General features: G+C 38.4%; 2 protein-coding genes and 1 non-coding gene across 3 annotated transcripts; 2 read left to right on the forward strand and 1 right to left on the reverse strand.

Annotated features, from left to right (window-relative positions):
* The first annotated feature begins 946 nt into the window (after window positions 1-946).
* On the forward strand, window positions 947-2,535 carry LOC103717873 (protein LURP-one-related 8-like). The gene is made up of 2 exons (XM_008806416.5): window positions 947-1,317; window positions 1,912-2,535. The coding sequence occupies exons 1-2, from the start codon at window positions 1,051-1,053 to the stop codon at window positions 2,284-2,286; spliced, it is 642 nt and encodes a 213-aa protein (XP_008804638.2). The 5' UTR covers window positions 947-1,050; the 3' UTR covers window positions 2,287-2,535.
* A 3,210-nt stretch (window positions 2,536-5,745) lies between these two features.
* Window positions 5,746-5,818, reverse strand: TRNAA-AGC (transfer RNA alanine (anticodon AGC)). The gene has a single exon. It is a non-coding gene; the product is annotated as a tRNA-Ala (tRNA).
* Window positions 5,819-7,527: 1,709 nt separating this feature from the next.
* LOC103717874 (2,3-bisphosphoglycerate-independent phosphoglycerate mutase) lies at window positions 7,528-18,053 on the forward strand. Its single transcript, XM_008806417.6, has 10 exons — window positions 7,528-7,700; window positions 7,974-8,146; window positions 11,199-11,326; window positions 12,084-12,234; window positions 12,321-12,524; window positions 13,078-13,502; window positions 14,311-14,503; window positions 14,586-14,681; window positions 15,306-15,461; window positions 17,609-18,053. The coding sequence occupies exons 2-10, from the start codon at window positions 7,985-7,987 to the stop codon at window positions 17,771-17,773; spliced, it is 1,680 nt and encodes a 559-aa protein (XP_008804639.2). The 5' UTR covers window positions 7,528-7,700; window positions 7,974-7,984; the 3' UTR covers window positions 17,774-18,053.
* Window positions 18,054-18,765: the final 712 nt, after the last annotated feature.

Genomic DNA, 18,765 nt, shown 5'->3' on the forward strand with positions numbered 1-18,765 from the left:
TTTCATTACAACAACCTTCGTAAAGAGAAAGCCATGGAATGGAATTCGAAAGATCGAAATATTAGAGCTCGATTTGAAAAAAAAAATAAATAGAAATGGACAAAGCAAGATACATGTGTCCCATCACAAATTGTTTTTGCAAGATTCTTTTCAAGAATAATTAAGTATATAATATACATGACTATCTTTACTAAGAACTTTCAAATCTCAACCGGCAACAGGTATGTTAGCAATTAGCAAAGCATGTTAATAGATCTCTAGCTCTATCTCTGCTCACATATTATATTATATTATATTATATATATATATATATATATATATATATATATATATATATATATATATATATATATATATATGCATCCAAATTAACTACGTGAGTTTAATATATACTTCCAATTAAGTTAGAATGGATGCTATCACTAGACTACAAACCAATCATGATTTTTATTTCCTACATATACGTTGATTTTTCTGCTTATCTATAGAAAAACATTTTTCTATATAGGCCCATCTCTCCGAAGTATTTTTTTGTAAAAAAAATTGCAGAACAGTCCACATGATAACGAAATTGCAAAAACACCACACCTATTCTTCCTTTATAGTACATAAATTTTTGTTTGTTTGTTATTTTTCTATACCGAAGTTGCTCAAGTCTCCAAAGTAATTGCCTTTTTCCGACGCTTGCCCCACCAAACCGCCCAAGGACGCGTTGCTTATCGTCACCACTTCTTTAACCCATCCGATCCCTTGCCGGCCGCCACGTGGCCCTCAGCCCGCCACAATATTCCAATTAACCATCCATAAGTAACATCGCTAAACGACATCTAATTATCATTAATCCCTCCCAAAGTTGGAAATAATTAAACCCCTACCCTCACACGTGCGAGCCATCCTATCGCCCCCCAGGGGCGTTTCCGTCCGCCCGACCTATAAATACGGTAGCTGAGGCCCTCCCCTCCTTCCATGTCCCATTCCGACTAGCTTTTCTTCTCCCTCTCCTCTTCCAGTTTCCGGCAGCCGGAGAGCCACCGAAGCCGACGCTGGGGTATGCCGAAGGTCCACCCGAATGCTGCCTCTCCTGCCCTCGAGCTCCCGAGGCCTGCCGTCTCTTGCAGAGGCGACGCCGTGGGCCTGCCCGAGGCGGCGGTGCTGACGGTGTGGCGGAAGTCGCTGTTATTCAACTGTAGTGGATTTACTGTTTTTGATGCCAAGGGAAGCTTGGTATTCCGAGTCGATAACTACGGGTCGGGGAGTAAGGGTGAAGTCGTGCTCATGGATGCCGCCGGGAAACCGCTCCTCACCATCCGGCGGAAGGTATATATAATTTTGATATCCTTTAACAACTTCAAGAATAATTATAAGGTGATAAGTTGAGAACTGAAAAAAAAGAGATGATTCGTTAAGGATGTTTCAATCGAATTTGATCTCTTTTATACAATAAGTGAATATTTAGCATTGTTGGATATAATAGAATGAAGTTTTCCATTTTGGCTTTTGGGGTGTCTATTTTAAGTTTTCCAATGCGCCTTGCGCAAGAAAGTTCTTGGGTGATACTTATACAAAATTATTTAAATAGTCTATGTTTTGATATTATTTTTGTAATGGATGTTTTTGCTGATCAAGCTTCAAAGACAAGCATTTGATCCAAAGGAGAAACATGATTAACCCAAAAAGAATTAAACAAACTTTTTTTTTGTTTTCTTAAATTCTCTATAAAGAGTGTAAAAGTAATTAACTTTAATTCTAAGAATAATTAAAAATGTCTTTTTGATACTATGGAAGTTTGGAAATTTTTTTGAAGGAAAAAAAAAACTTTCTGGGCTTCAAGGGGATACCTAAATTGTATTGGGTTCAGTAACGGTCACTGAGCTCCGTTAATTAACACGCCGTCGTTAACTTGTGGCGCAGAAGCTGAGCCTAGGAGACCACTGGCTGATCTATAACGGCGAGGAGACCGTCAACCCCAGGTTCTCCGTCAAGCGGCACGTGAACCTCCTCCACTCTAAGGCTTTGGCGCACGTGACCCCGTGCGGAGCCTGCGCCGGAGGTGATGGCTACGAGGTCCAGGGGTCGTACTCGCAGAGAAGCTGCGCGGTCTACGACGAGCGGCGGCGGCCGGTAGCGGAGGTCCGCCGGAAGGAGGCCGCCGCCGGCGGGGCGGCGTTCGGCGCCGACGTCTTCCGCCTCGTCGTGCAGCCAGATCTCGACGCATCGCTCGCCATGGCCATCGTCATCGTCCTCGATCAGATGTTCGGATCTCGGGGCTATCGTATCAAGGGCTAAGATTGAGAGTGGGGTTTCGATTGGGGGTGACGATTGGAAGGGTCATGGGAAAGTTTTTCTTTCCTTCTTTTCCTTTTTTTTTCTTTTTTTTCTCTCTCTTTTTGGTGTTGGGAAGAGAGGAAGGATGATTATGGGGGCCTTTTATTGTGTCACGGTTTGATTTTTTAATAAACCATTGTACCAATAAAAGGCAAGTGCTATGTGAGTGTAAATATTTTTTCTTCGCAATAGAAATATTAGTAAGAGAAACTGTGTTCTTATTTCTGACTCTTAGCCCCAAAAAAACTTTTTTTCCTTACAAAATGATAACCTAAGTTATCAAAAAAAATATTTTTGTCTTATGGTAGTTATGTGGTTTACGATTAACTTAGATGTTCAAGTTCAATTTTTTGAGATATTTTAGGTATGAGCAATATGAACCTAAGAAAAAATTGCATAAATTAATTTGAAGTATGATTTAATATTTTAGGGATGGGCTACCTTGATTTAGATTGGATTTCTAATAAGTTTCAAATGAAGCTTTTAATTTAAAATTGATCAATGTTGCTTTCACGATGCATCAACTTAATTGTTGCCTTGTTGATTTAACAATTGTTCCGAGCCACCCACACGAACATTCCTAAATTATTACTTTGTTGGTTTGATAATTGTTCCAAACCTCCCCTCAAAAAAATCAATTGTTCCAATCCATTCCAATCATATCAGCTTAAAAGAGTGACGAAATACAAACTTCTCCTAGTAAAGTTTAATTATTTATTGCTCAAGATTTCTCAAAAAATATTGCCGCCTTAGACAAGCAAACGCTTTAACTTTATTCTTGTGCATTAGGAGCATGGGGGTGATGGACGAAGAATATTTTGTTGTTGTAAAGGGAAATATTATAAAGTAAAATAGGATTATAATTTGTTTGATTTATACCAACTCACTTGTTTTTTTTTTTGTGAAGATGAAATATCTTTTAATTACATGTCTAAAATATTCTTGCATTATGTCTTAGCCCTTCACTTCTTTTCTCTGTTTTTCGACATCGAATCACTTTCAGCAACAAGCAGTTAGAAGCCATAGTAAGGCTTTAGGGTAATTAGCCTTCTTGGTTTTCTTTTCTTATTCGGTTGAAAAAATATCTTCTTACTGTAAAGAGCAAGAAAATATCAAAACCACCGCAATAAGCGGCTCAAATCATGAGATATGTCGAATGACCTGGTCCAATTTTGAATGCCGAGTTTTACAACCTAGCTATGAAATCATGGAGGCTGGTCAAAGAGTCCTTGTCACATTCCAAGCTTGACATGGTCCAATGACATCCCTCAAGGATGGTTATGTGGCTCAAATCCTTGTACAGCTCGTACGTCGCCCTCCACTGTAACTGGAATCAACTACTTGACTGCCTTCCGTAGCAATCAATAGAGAGGCAAGATCAATTAGCATTCTACAACCTGTAAATATCTCTCATCCATGAAAGGAGATTTTCTTGAACAAATTTAAGTTTCAAGTGCCATTATCAACCCAAAACAATGCCATATGCTAGGGTTTCGATGACCGCAAATCTTTTAGATCTTACCACTTGTTATTTTGATTGGGAATTCTTGTATTCTGCCTGCAGGAAAAATCATATATTTGAGATTTATTTTGGAAGATGACCTCTGCTACTCAGGCAGACTCTTTCAAGAAATCAACTCATGTAGGTCAAATTTCTCTTTAATTTGGAGACGAGGGTTCCTTTCTTGCATTGATTGCTGGACTCGGAAAAAGAAACAGAAAGATGTTGGAAATTCGAACAGAAAGGAACCTTCCTGCTGTGCCAAAGTCGAGTCAATATGGTGGAAAAGTGGTGCACTCATTTATGACAACCCCAATGGCAGGGCCCTTGATGACAACCTCGCGCGTGGGACACAAACACTTCCTCGGCTAAGCCTTTTTAGAACCCGTGCGAAGGCCATATCAACCTAATAACCTCACCTCTTCCAAGTTCCAAATTCAAATCCTGTGGAAGAAAGAAAAAGAAAATCTTTATAGGTTTTCTTTTTTCTTCATGAAGACCGACAAATCTATAAATTGGATTCAGACTAGGATTAGGATGGGCTTTTAGAAGAATACAGGCTGGATAATCCAATAGACTCGATTTCTTCCCAATTCTGATGGATTTTCAAAATAATGGCCTTGAAAGTCGTAACTTACCGGTCCTCTTATGCATGTTGTGGAAGTCAAATTTAAGAAACAATTGGGTTACAACATTTTGGGTCCCATTTCTTTTCAAGCGGGAGAAGCAATAGTTTGTTGGATTTTAGTTCGTGTCCTTGATCTCTTTTGGAGCTTGAAGTTTTTGGTTCCGAGTCCTACCCTTACAAGTAACTAATCACTAAGGATCTATTAAATTTGCTGCTAGATTTGATATCAAGTGATATCTTCCTTTTTCCTTTTTTCTATCTCTCTCCCTTCTAATAAATTTTACTGGTGTGGGTTTGAGGGATGGTGTATAGTCTGAGTCCTAGGCAATTTGTGCTGCGCAATGGGATATTTTCACCTCATCTTTGTTTTTATTTTCTCAAGCCATTGTTATCCAATTACCGGTATCCTAACAATTGAGTCCGTCCCTAAGGAGATGACATGGAACCAACCCGAAAATTCAGCTTATAATGACTGTTCTCACCCACATTCGACGCTCATCAATCCTTTCTTCATGCACCCAGAAATACAATGCTTCTAATAATGGTTTGAATCTTGAACATATAAGGACTACAAAAGCTTCAGCAATTGACGGTCAGTTCTTTTAAGACAATGTCGATTGCCTGCCTGCCTACGTGTTACAGGCTCAAAAACATTCTCTTGATGCATCTGAATCCTTGAATCATTAAGAGATAATGGATCGAAGGCCATTCTAAACCGCTGAATGATGCATGCATCTCCATCACTGTGCCAACAAAAGCATATGCAGCAGCAGCATGCACGAATCTCCCAACATCCTTGAACCTTACCAAATTGGATCCCCGTTTGATGGTCTTTTAGTTCATTCAAAGTCTCTAAAATGCTAAGCTTCTCAATTTGATCTCTAAACATATCTGAACTGCTGTCTTTCTTGTGATGATGATCTTACCTCCCAACGAAATTTTCCCTTTGCCCACATTTGGATTTGCATTACACCACCATCCACCCCTTAGTAATAGGCAAGGAATATGCACAAAAAGTTTGCTAAAGCAGTATCCAATCTAAAGCGAACTCTATCTATCATGTAAACTGCAAGAGACGGTATGTTTGAGGACTAGACCTTTCTTGGAACCGAAAGAGTTTAGGCGTACAGCAGCAGTTTATAAGGCTCGACAAGACGGCATTACAAGGAGGCCCAAAAACCACTACTTCGTTGCTCCATGGCCCAAGGAACGAACGGCTATCCTTTCAATAATTGAATCACACGTGCAATGAGGGCGTGCGAGCCGAAAAAAAAATAAAAAATAAGGGTAATGGAGATGCGGGGTATCGATCCCCGTACCTCTCGCATGCTAAGCGAGCGCTCTACCATCTGAGCTACATCCCCGGACGGGAGCAAGGTGTCTTTGTTTCTCTCTCTTTGTGTTTCTTCTTCCTCTTTTTCATCAATGGGTCCCACCTGGCCCAGAAACCTGCGTCGGCGTCGATTTCCTCCTGTGTGCCCTGGCGTTGGGTTTGGTGCACCCAGAGAGCCAGCGGCGCCCGTTCCGTTCCGTTGGTTGAAACCCGCAAGAGGGGACAGCCGTGGTGCGGGTTCGACCAGCACGAGATTCTAAGATGGCTAAGTTCATCCTAGGTCCCTATTGGTCGGCATGGAATGCGGGGTTTTACCTAGGTCCACTCTCGTTTCAATGTATTCAATTTCCAATGCATCAAGGTTGGCAGCTTCATCACTTGGTCCCTACAAGCTATGCAACATAAAACGACTTTCATAAGTAGATTCTCTTTTTATTTAAATCAACAATTAGTTTCAGAAAGTAGACTGAATGTTGTATACTACATAACCTTGAATGAATTAATGTCAAGCACAAAGGGTAAAGTTCCTACTTCGTCCGTCTTTAGAGCCAGAATCATATGTTTCAAGATGTGTATAGCTCACAATTGAATTCGAAATAGATTGGAATGAAAATTGAAATGACTGATGTGTTTAGTTCGTAATCGAAATCAAAATTAGAATCAAAATAAAAATTTAAATATTAAAGAAAAGTATAGATTAAATTTTGAAGATTTGAAATAGTTTTATTTTCTAAAAAGAGACCTAATCTCGAGACATAAATTAATCACATAAAAAGATCCAGTATGGTGAGTAATCTCACAAGTCTCAGCGATACCAACAAGTTTTGCTCTCAATTGTTATGGAGTCCAGCAGAGAGCCCAGTGGCATATCCAGTGGATCATTCCTCACCCTCACCCTCCCGTGCGACCTAACCAGAAGCCGGGTAGTTGAGCGTAAAATGTACTCATATAATTTTATCCGCGACCTTCCGATCCACCGTCCGCCTTGACCATCTAAATCCATCTCCTCCGTTCATAACATAATCATACCACCTTTGGACGGGTAAGATATTTTCATTCGACGAAAATAACGGCAGATCATACATCCCTGTAAAAGAGTCTATGCAAGCGTCCCGACGATAGCAATCTCAAAGTAGTTCGGCATTTAAGCGAGCCACGCAAGAATAAAACAACAGGTGGAATCCGTCCGACGTCACCCAGCATTCCTCGCATTTGCCATGTTCCGACGGCACATTTTAAAAGAGCACATCACCCACCCATTACCGAAAAGTAAATGAGCAATCAATTCAAAAATACAAATGAACGGACGTTATTGCATGGGAACAACTTAACTTAAAATCACCGAGATCGGACACTACAACATAAAACAGCATTAGATACCTTCTAAAAGGCAAATAGCATTAAAAATTCCATATTTCAACTCAATTTCAGAGCTCAGCCGTTGGATGCGACGCTTGTCTCATCAGGAACATGGACCTTCCAGCTCACCATACCAATCGCGTCAAACGGTTGAACACCAAAAGATAAAGAAGAAATATTACAGATATTGTCACACTATTTTTTTTTTTTTCCAGGGGATACACTAAAGATACGCCGAGTTACTGGGCTCTTCTGTGAACCGCAGGGGGCGAATAATCATGTGAACCGCGGGACCGGTGCCGGCCCAGTGCGGGTACATTGTATCAGCATGGTACGCGTATTACCGAAAATGGAATAAAAGGAGTGTATCATCGCAAACTGTGGGTGGAAATAATGCGCGCGGTTTATGACTTCGCCGCCGTACTTTGACCGTCTCCTAAAGAATTTTTTTCCCACCATAAATAGATCGTAGTTTTCTCTCGGAGAGGTCCTCATTTCGATCTCCCCTGTTTCTCGTTAGCATCCGATAAAGACTTCTCGAGAAGCCTAGCAAGGTATCCATCGATTTCTTTTTTTTTTTAACATGTTATTTTTGTTTTTTTTTTTAGAAATCGTGTTTTGGGCTATTGATTGCGATTATCGAATGGTTTACTTTATTATCTTCTTGAGATCTAATCCATCCCGCTAGTTTTTATGCGGAGTTTGGATTTGATCTTTCTGTATCAAATTTTGCTTTTCCGTGAGTTAGTTAGAAGGTTTCGGAATAAATCGCGTTTTCCTGTTTGGATTTCTGGTTTTTTTGGTCTAATTTTTATGTATTTTGGAAGCATTTGGAGAGATGGGGAGCTCCGAGATTTCGTGGAAATTGGCGGATCACCCGAAGCTTCCAAAGGGGAAGACGGTGGCCGTCGTGGTTTTGGATGGATGGGGCGAAGCCAGTCCCGATCAGTACAACTGCATTCACGTCGCCCAGACCCCTACCATGGATTCACTCAAGCAGGTATAAAGATTGGTTTTTTTTTTTTTTAACTCTCTGTATTTGTTGCTTCAGTTTGTCGAGATCCGTGACCTTTTTATGGCCTTGCCAAATGCATTTGCGGGGATCTTAGTTTCCTGTTGGCTCGCATTAACTTAGTTATAATTTCCTGCTAAATCTTTATAAATGTAGAATAATAGAATTTCTGCAAAGTTATAATGATACTGTAATATTTCATAAAGCATCCATCTTTTCATTTCATATTTAATTTTATATGAACAGCATATCATGAATGTATCATGTGGCATCCAATATTAAATGAATCATTTATTGAATCCTATTTTACTTTGTATAGGATTGTTATACGATGGAACTTATCAAATTCCGTTGCTTTTCATTTTCGTTATAGCAAACCCCGCAAGAATACATACATTCTAGTTGCATCACCATGGGGTTCATGTATGTTAGGGTCTTGATTCTCGACAGACTGCCTTGGAGCAAGATTTACATAACATGCTGTAATCCCCTAACTACAACCTCTAAAACCATAATGGTTGTTATATGCCCAGTGAAGCTTTTGGATGTTTTTTATCTTTTTGAAAATAATCTAATAGCTGTTGTAAATGGACAGTAAAGGTAAGATTTTGGTTTTTAAACCAGCATGGAGATTTGATCTTTTTTAATATATTAACCACATGACAGGGAAAATGTTAACTAAATTGGTTGTTGGATAAAATCCACTGTAACTGGATGCTCGTAAACATAAACATCACCATTATTCAGATAATCATTATTTTTGTTTCCTTTTTCTAATAAATCATCATTATGTGTCACCCATTCTGTGTGCATGTCCTTTGCAAATGATCCTCAAAAACCAGTATAATAGCCGTTATTACATTGTAGTAGCTAATATATTAAACAATGCCTTGGAATGATCCTTACAGAATTTTGAAACAATTAATGCTATCTGCAATCAAGTCTTCTTTGTGGCTCGTCTCGTCTCAGGATTGCTACTTGATAGTCTAGCAGCGGCATATACTATGTATGCTGCACCTAACATTCTGTAGCAGCGTACTGACCAATAGGAGTAGAAAACATGAATTCTCCACCCTGTTCTTTTATACGTTGGATTGTGGCATGACCTGATGCTTAGATAATATCCCATCATTGACTTGGTACCTGAACCTTGTTTTCTAAGCATATAGAATATTTGCTTAAGCAATTAAATCCTGCATGTACTAATGCATATCATATCAAGTTCTGAATAACAATTTTATGGCCTTTTAAACTCAGTATTCCATGTGCAGATTCGGAGCATAACATAGCCATAGTACCGAAAAATACAATCAACAATAACACAAATATGCCATGCGCAGATTCGGAGCATAACGTAGCCATACTACCAAAGAATACAACCCACAATAACACGAAGCCAATATTACATTTAGATTTCCAAATCCATCACAAACAAAATATAATAATTTAAAATCCAATTTCATCATCCATTAAATAAAATCAATACTGGTTCATAGCACCTAAATTCAGACATAAATACCAAACCCATAATTCTCAATATTTAGAAAATCATTAACTATAAATTCATAGTTAATTAAAATGCTAAATTTTTTCTACAAAATTTCCAAGCTTGCTAACACAAACTCCAAACCTGGACCTTCCTTCGTTCCTATCGACCTATTTGTCTAGAAAGAAAAAAATAAAAATAGAGATATATGAGTAACATAGCTCAGTAAGTCTTGCACTATCTTACCGGATCAAGCATAAGTTTGTACATGAATTGATGCATTATATAGAGAAAATAACAGTTATTGCAAAATAGAATAAATCATAGTATCATATGATAAAATCGTGACAAGTCTAGACATTTCGCTCAATGAATTGGACTCAATCAGGTAAAGATCAATCAACATGATTCATCAATGAAGATTTCAGGAACATTCAACAGAGTCGGGTTGATCGGTCTAGTAGGCGGCCTAGGCATCAGGGCAGATCAGGCCCTTTGCAGGGGTCAACTTGGGTTCGTACGTCAAGTCGATGGGACTCAGTTCATGGATCTATGTATCTTTTTAGAGAGAGAAAGAGGGAGATGAGAGAGAAAGAAGAGTGAGGAAACACGAGAGAGAAAGAGAGGGATGGTTCTCTCTCTCTCCTCCTCTTCTTCTTTCTTGGCAAAACGGAGGAGGAAGGGAGCCAGCTGGTGGATGTGATCATGGTGGTCCGGCAAGGTGACAGCGCAGGGGAGGGGGAGTTGGTAGCGGCAGTGGAGCTAGCTGGTCAAATTCAACCCAAAAATAGGGCTGAAAAGGGGGGTTATTGGCTCTGTCATTCTCGAATTCCAACCCGCTTGCCAATAGCTAAGGGTCTAGCTCGAGCTCGGGGCCGATGCAAGGAGGGGGCTAGGGCTCTCGGCGACGAATGCCAGTGGCGGCGGTTATCGGAAAAGGGGAAAGAAAGACTGGTAAAAATAGGGGAGATGGAATCTGACCAATTTCCAACAAATTTCTCCATCGTCGACGGTAGTTTAAGGCCATGGAAGAAAGAGAGGACAAAGGGGAAGAAGGTTGGGGCCTTACCTTGGCTCCAGCGAGCTCTTCGGCCTTGATTTCTAGCGGGCACGCCGACAAGATAGCATAATTAGCATAACTAGCAGATGATTGCCATTGATAGCCATTATAATAAAGATATGGGGATTGAAATTTAAAAAAATGTTATATTAATCAGATATACGATGAAAAAAACAAATAACTATTATTATAAGTTATATAAGAACTATTATAATGGAATAACAACTACATATGCATATCACTGGAACACACATATACATGCATAATATGATGTAGGGATTCTGTAACTATTATTACAGTCAGTATCCTATGGTAACAGCTGTTATTCTAGATCATCATTATGTTTCCTATGTCTTTTCTGATTTGTCGCTTCAAAGTATATAAGTTGTAAATATCTGCTGATTCTTAGTTTTTGCTGAAATTGAACTTAATAATTTCATTAATGACTTCAACTTAAAGATAAGTTATTAACACTCATCACGTTCTTGCAAAAGGGTGCTCTGGAAAGGTGGAGATTGGTAAAGGCTCATGGCAAAGCGGTGGGACTTCCTACTGATGACGACATGGGTAACAGTGAAGTAGGTCACAATGCGCTTGGTGCAGGACGCATTTATGCCCAAGGGTACGATATTCACCAAAACAACTTTTATCTTTATAAGGGCAATCATCTGCTAGTTATGCTATCTTATAGTACCGTTTTAGTAGTTATGCTCACTTTTGAACCTTCTATCTTCACATAAAAGTGTTTTTCTTATTAATATTATCATGCTTAATTACAAAAAAAATCCCATCATGTAAGTTATTTAAAAAAAGGTTTTTTAAAACATCTTTAATTTTTTTTCAGATGAACATGTCCTCCTCTTTAATGTGATTTAGTTTTATTATGTAAGTTGGTCCTATGTCTGTCTCTGTATGGGCCTCATGGCAATCTCTATATTATTTCACTGTGACCACTATATTTGTCAAGTCTTCTTATTCTGAATCATTAACTGAACAAGCATTTAAATAAATTAAGATAAGTAAATCGTGTTTCTTATTCGTTGAAGGACTTTTCGGACCTTCTGTTATGATGTGTTTACTGCACTATTCTATTACCTGGATCATGTAAAATAATTTAAAAATCAAATGCCCTTATCACAACAAATAGACATGAAGATTAAGCAGTAACTTAATCTGTATTTTCACTCTCTAATTGAACTTTTTTGTAGCTATACCAAAACTTCTTGAAGTAAACCTAATCAATCCCCAAGCAGAGACTTCTAGTAGAATGACGTTAAGTTAATGAAAAATCAAATAGAACCAAAGAGCTGTGGTGTATGTTCACCTGTTATTTTATAATATTTTTTCTTGGTTTTATGCTGTTACATATTGAAATACAGTGCTCAGCTGGTGGATCTTGCACTTGCCTCTGGAAAGATATATGAAGGGGAAGGTTTTAAGTACATCAAGGAATGTTTTGATCACGGTACTTTGCATCTCATTGGGTTATTGAGTGATGGAGGTGTCCACTCTCGGCTTGATCAGTTACAGGTACAGATGAGGAATTCTCAGTTCTTATTTGATGGATGTTCTATGTATGTACCTATGATTACCTTAATGGATCATTTTCTTTGCAGTTGCTACTGAAAGGTGCTAGCGAGAATGGTGCAAAAAGAATCTGTGTGCATATTCTTACTGATGGCCGTGATGTTTTGGATGGGTCAAGTGTTGGTTTTGTAGAAACACTTGAGAAAGATCTTTTGAAGCTACGAGAGAAAGGTGTTGATGCAAAGATTGCATCTGGTGGAGGTCGGATGTATGTTACCATGGATCGCTACGAGGTATCTGTTAAGACATCCGAATCTATTACATCCCCTATAAGCTGTATATCAGATAGCGATTCATCTTATCAAGAGGATTTGAATTGATGCTTCTTTCAAAGACTCGTGCCTCTTATATTTTACACTCTAGGAGACACCCATGGGACTTTCTTAGGTTGGGACACACCAAATGTTTTCCAAAGAAATATGATGGCTATGTTGTCTCGTACTGATTTATGAAAATATCTTCAAATCTTTTGCTTATAATTTGTCACTTTCTAGGTGGAGCTCCACCTAGAAAGTAAAGTTGTTCACTATAAAGGAGCATTTCTTCAGGAACATATCTATTTTATTTTTTTAGCCTTTTTTTTTCCTAGCTAGACACTGCAGTCCTGTGTTCTGTGTGCTATTTGTACAGTGGATTCAAATTTTGCATTTCATCTGGCATTTTGCTCTTATTAACGTGTTGAGTTGGTAGTTCACACAGTTGGTTTTGATGAATTCTCGGGGTTCTTGAATAGCAACCAAATAAATTGGGCTGCTGATTTAAAAGATCATTTTATTCATTTTGCAGAATGATTGGAGCGTTGTTAAACGTGGCTGGGATGCTCAGGTTCTTGGTGAAGCACCACACAAGTTTCAAAGTGCTGTTGAAGCTGTGAAAAAGCTCAGGGAAGAACCCAAAGCCAATGATCAGTACCTGCCCCCTTTTGTTATAGTTGATGAGAGTGGCAAGGCAGTTGGGCCAATAGTGGATGGTGATGCAGTTGTAACATTGAACTTCCGAGCAGATCGTATGGTTATGCTTGCTAAGGCACTAGAATATGAAGATTTTGACAAATTTGACCGTGTTCGCTTTCCAAAGATTCGATATGCTGGAATGCTTCAGTATGATGGTGAATTGAAGCTTCCAAGCCATTATCTTGTTTCTCCTCCAGAGATAGAGAGGACATCAGGAGAATACTTAGTGCACAATGGCATTCGTACTTTTGCTTGCAGGTACATACTGTCCACCACAAAATTTTAGGTTGCTGGAATTTTCATAACAAACACCATGTGTTTTTCGGTGATCAATTAGATTAGGAAAGAAAAGGGTGGGGTTCCTGTTTTTCATACAACCATTTCGAAGTTAAATGAACTGTTACTTTTCCAAATGGTTCAAAAAGTGTGGAGACGATGTTTTCATAAAACTTATATCTGGTTTCTATTCTAAATTTTATTTTTCGCAAAACCAGAGAACCAACAAATCTAATAAACTTCAGTTATTCATTTGATTTTTTTCTTGACATTAACAAGTGCTTAATGTTAACAAATGCATGCATGGTCATTTTGTCCTCAGTTTGGTGAACCACAAAGTTATCCAGGAACAATATTTGGAGAACACAAACTTTTTAATTGCTTTAAACATTATCATTGGGACACTAAGGAATACCATTTGTGGTCATTTTGTTATTAGTTTATCAGAGAACTTCGCTATGACCAATATGCCTCGTCTTTCTCACAATCTACTGGTCGCATTTTTGGAGCTCTAACAAAGCAAGATACAATTATATTTACCCTATGTCTAGTTTTAACTCTGATACGAGAACCAATAATTTATGTCTACTTTGTAATTTTGAGTTTTATGATGCCATTCTATAACTGGTTATTTGTTACTTGCAGTGGTCTTTATTTTTATATCACCCAGAAAGACTATTATAATTGATATAATACCTGTTCTTTAAAGATGTGGCATTAGGGCCATTATTGCTTTCATATCTAGGACAATTACACTCACATATGAAACCCTTTCACATTTGCTCGACAGTGAGACTGTCAAGTTTGGTCATGTCACCTTTTTCTGGAACGGCAATCGATCTGGGTATTTTGACCCGTCAATGGAAGAATATGTTGAAATTCCAAGTGATTCAGGAATTACATTTAATGTCAAACCCAAGATGAAGGCCTTGGAAATTGCTGAAAAGACAAGGGACGCTATCCTCAGCCGCAAGTTTGACCAGGTAGAGAAACATATGAATTATAAGATGGATTGGTTGGTTTTCAGTTTTATGGCTCGCATCATTCACTATTCTGTGGTTATAGGTTCGTGTCAACCTTCCTAATGGAGATATGGTGGGACATACTGGTGATATAGAGGCCACCATTGTGGCATGCAAGGCTGCTGATAATGCTGTCAAGGTAGCATTTTGGATATGCTTTGACTTTCTTTCCGTTCAACATGCCTAGTTTTTAGGAATTTTTTAGGTTATCAGTAATTTTGTTTACATAAATACTTGTATGTAGTATCTTTCCTACTTTTATATTGGGTAACTAAAAACTTAGAAACAAGATTTGTTTCTTAGAAAAATAGAAAAAGTGAAAGTGATGCTAAACACCATATTATTTTCTATTCACACTTTACTGTTTTATTTGATGTTTGGAAGTCTCTTTTGAGGTCTGCAGTTGCAACATGTTCGGGCCAGACATATCTGATGACAGTTCCTTTTTGAACACTCAGCTGCTTCTTAATTGGTTTCAATTACCAAATCAGAACACAGCCCTTGTTTCACTTCTTACTTTGTTTCTTTTTCAAACCAATAAATATTCAAAATTAAGTTAATTTTCGATGTGACATATAATTTAACTAATGTGCTGTCTACTTTTGCTGATGTAACATTAGATGCTCCCTACTAGTAGCAAGAGTTTTCCTTATCGTAAACCAGTTATGTGGATCTTTGACTTTGTTTTGAGCTTAATAGATTGCTCTTATTGATAAGAACCCCATGTTTTTCTTTGGTTACAAACCAATTACTTTTTATACAGATCATTCTGGATGCAATAGAGCAAGTGGGTGGAATATATGTTGTCACTGCAGATCATGGAAATGCTGAGGACATGGTGAAGAGGAACAAATCTGGCCAACCCCTACTTGACAAAAAAGGGGACATTCAAATTCTTACTTCCCACACTCTTCAACCAGTAAGTGTACTGAAGAACATCTTCATCTTCAACAACAAGAATAACTTTTTGATCTTTTAGTATAATTTAGTATATAACAAAATATTTGAATGTTGAAGTCACTATAATCTGAACACCAGCCGTTGTTATTTAAAAACAATTTGAGGTCTTCTGCTCATTAAGCTAGAGTTTCTCAGGCCATATTGGTGTAGGAGATCATGTGCATAAGTTTCTAGATTGTCACATAGGCTGTTGCTTGTTTAAAATGTAATCTTAATGGAATTGTTAGAAGGTGGTCGTGATCTTAAGGAAGACTCTTTGCAAAATCTGGGCATGCATTGTGGATATTGTCTAACAAATAGAAATAACTAGTTGCATCCCTCGGTGCTGTGGCTGAGTGCATTATTATCAAATTAGAATACTGATGGTTGAATGCCTTTACAGAGATTATCTGAAACATCCTCTATTGAGCAAAAACTTTCGTTAGGAAATAGACAAACCTGTGCAGCTTGTAGGGTTTGTGTAGTGTTGTTGACTTTTAAGATGCGTTTATAGGGTCATGGAAGCTGGAGCCAGACAACAGTATTACGAACTATAGCTTCAAGTCTTACTATGAGCATACTATGGATAGCTTGACCAGGATGGCCTTTGTCTGGACTTGCATATGATAGACTTCCGAGGATAATATAAATCACATGAGTATTTCAAGGTGGCAAGTATCACCTCCAGGTAACTGGAGAACACGAGTACGTTGCATTTTTTTTTTCAGCGCCTAGTGCAGCTGATGGACTTAAGCTAGACAATGTTGTAGCTTACTAAAGTGACAGGATTAGTGTGCATCAGATTGGAAGAATGTAACAAAAATTCCTGAGATTGATCCTGCTCTTTCTTCTGTTTTCTTTTGCCTGCCCCAATCACATCTGGGAACACCCATTCTCCAAGTAGATATAAGTTGCATTTATCAACATCATAGTTCTATGTGTACAACCCCCCACCTCCCTCCTCTCCCGGCCCTTTTAAAACTCCCCCCACAATTTTGGCCTTCAACTTGTGGCTGGGATGTAAAGTTTTTGAGATGAGATTGGCTGTAATAATGACTCGTTGGTTCTATAACTGGAGGGATGTGCATTTCTTACTTGATCTCACGTATTCTAAGAATCTCACATCTTTGTCCTACCAATATTTTTTCAATTAGATTTTTGCTATTTAGAGATCAGACAGTAGATATCCAAACTGAAGAAAGAAGTAGAAGAAGGAAAGGAGGAACTTCATGTGTACATTGAAGGAAAAAAAAGAGAGAAGAAAGGAGGAAGTAAACTTGTCTTCCCATCAGCCCATGTTCTCTTGTTTTTCATTTTTTTTTGGCGTGTGCCTATTTCTTTGTGCATTTTGGATAACAAAACATAAGTTTCCCCTGAAACACTTCTTGTTTTTGTGAAGCTTTCTTTTCATACTTGTGATATCAGATGCTCAAGAGACAAACAAAGGATGAGAGTGTTAACATCCCAAACCTGGTCATAAGATTGATTTTGGTGGAGTATGTTAGTTTTTATTACAATTATATGACACAGATTAATATAGAAATTCTATTCATAAACCTTATAAGATTCTGGATCCCCCACTGATTGAATCGTAAGGGCCTGCTTGGCATCGCTGCCAATTTCCTGCTTTTTATTTTCGTTTTTGAAAACATGAAAATCGGGGCTGGAAACTTGTTCGATTGCTTGTTTTGCCTTTTGATTTTCTGAATATACGGGGAAATGTACTTTTTTTTGAAAAATAAAAACTATTCGTAATCACCACCACCATCTTTGTCACCACCCCTACCTGCCAGTTACCGCCCACTGGGTGCCGCCGCTATCCGTGCAATCACCATTGCTGCCGGTGCTTGCTGGCCGGCTGCTGCCACCACAATCCAAATGATTACCAAACAAGTTTTGGATTTTGGTTTTCAAAAAAAATATAGAAACTAGTTTTAGGTTTTACAAAAACCGAAAATTGACAACTGAAAGTGAGGTCAAACAGTACCTAAGCTTTTGGTTGTTTTTTTTTAGGTTGAAAAATCTTTTGATATCAATATTGCAAAGCCATTTGTAAACTTGCTGTCCGTTTATTTTTGATATCCTTTCCTTCTATATGAATGTGATAAACTTGCTAAAAATTTGCAGGTTCCCATTGCCATTGGAGGCCCTGGCCTTGCACCTGGTGTCAGATTCCGGAATGATGTACCTGATGGTGGCCTTGCCAATGTTGCTGCCACTGTTATGAATCTCCATGGTTTTGAGGCTCCTAGTGACTACAAGCCGACCCTCATTGAAGTAGTTGACAATTGAATGCAACATAACTTAAGGCAGGCATTATATTGGTGCATTTGGAGTCCTACTCAAATTTTGCTAACAACACTAGTAGGTGTGGCAGGGAGGTCAAAATAAATTTTTTTTGTGGAACTTTCATTTTTGCGAGCAGCAGTAAAAGGTTCTGATACACAGTCACTTCTACAGTGAATTATTGTTGTGTGGGGGTTCTCCCACCATGACACTCTTTGAGGATATCTTGAATGTTTTGTGCCTTGGAAAATTATTTAACTTGAAATAGGCGATCCATTTTCTGTTATCATGATTTTCTTTTCATGCTATTTTATATCTGCATGCTTAATCCTGTCAAACTGTCAAATCTCAATGTGGTAGTTCTCAAACAGCAGTTGTTTTATGTATAATCTATGTGATTCCATCACTATCAGCTATTCTTTGGGTTAGTATGTATTGGTGGGTTGAATTCTTTTTCTGCCTTTCTTATGGAGTTGAAACTTTTCTTGGTTTGCATCAACAGCCTTTGATAGGATGCTATCAGGGCATGCAAGCTTTGAATAGAATTTTATGGCTGAAGCCTATATGTGCTATGGGGCCTGTTGGAATTAATGATTTCAAAAATATGCCAACTTCTCCTACTTGACCGTCCACCCAAAATTTAGAAGAAGATAATCTTTAACTTGCTATGTTGCTTAAAATTGATAGCAAGAAAATATCCCCGTCTTGTTCCTGAATTGGCTGGATAGGCTTTTTTTATGCATACCCATCTTCCAAAATTAGTCCTTGGAGCTAACCACGACCTGGTGTTTGTGATGCATCTCTTTTTTGGAAAGGAGGACTAGGTTTAAATAGTTGGAAGAGATACATGACTCTCGCGAGCACTACGATCAGCTCGTGGTCAGTCTCGATAGATCCGTGCTGCAGTGTCCTCTAGTCCACATAGGTTATGGGCCGGATCTGCTCTGATACCATATTTGTCACAATTCGAAGCCGAAGTATAATTTGTCGCGCCCTAG

The sequence above is a fragment of the Phoenix dactylifera genome, chromosome 8 (assembly GCF_051530095.1).
Source record: "Phoenix dactylifera cultivar Ajwa chromosome 8, Ajwa_hap1_PhDact_Kaust_v1.1, whole genome shotgun sequence".
Lineage (NCBI taxonomy): Eukaryota > Viridiplantae > Streptophyta > Magnoliopsida > Arecales > Arecaceae > Phoenix > Phoenix dactylifera.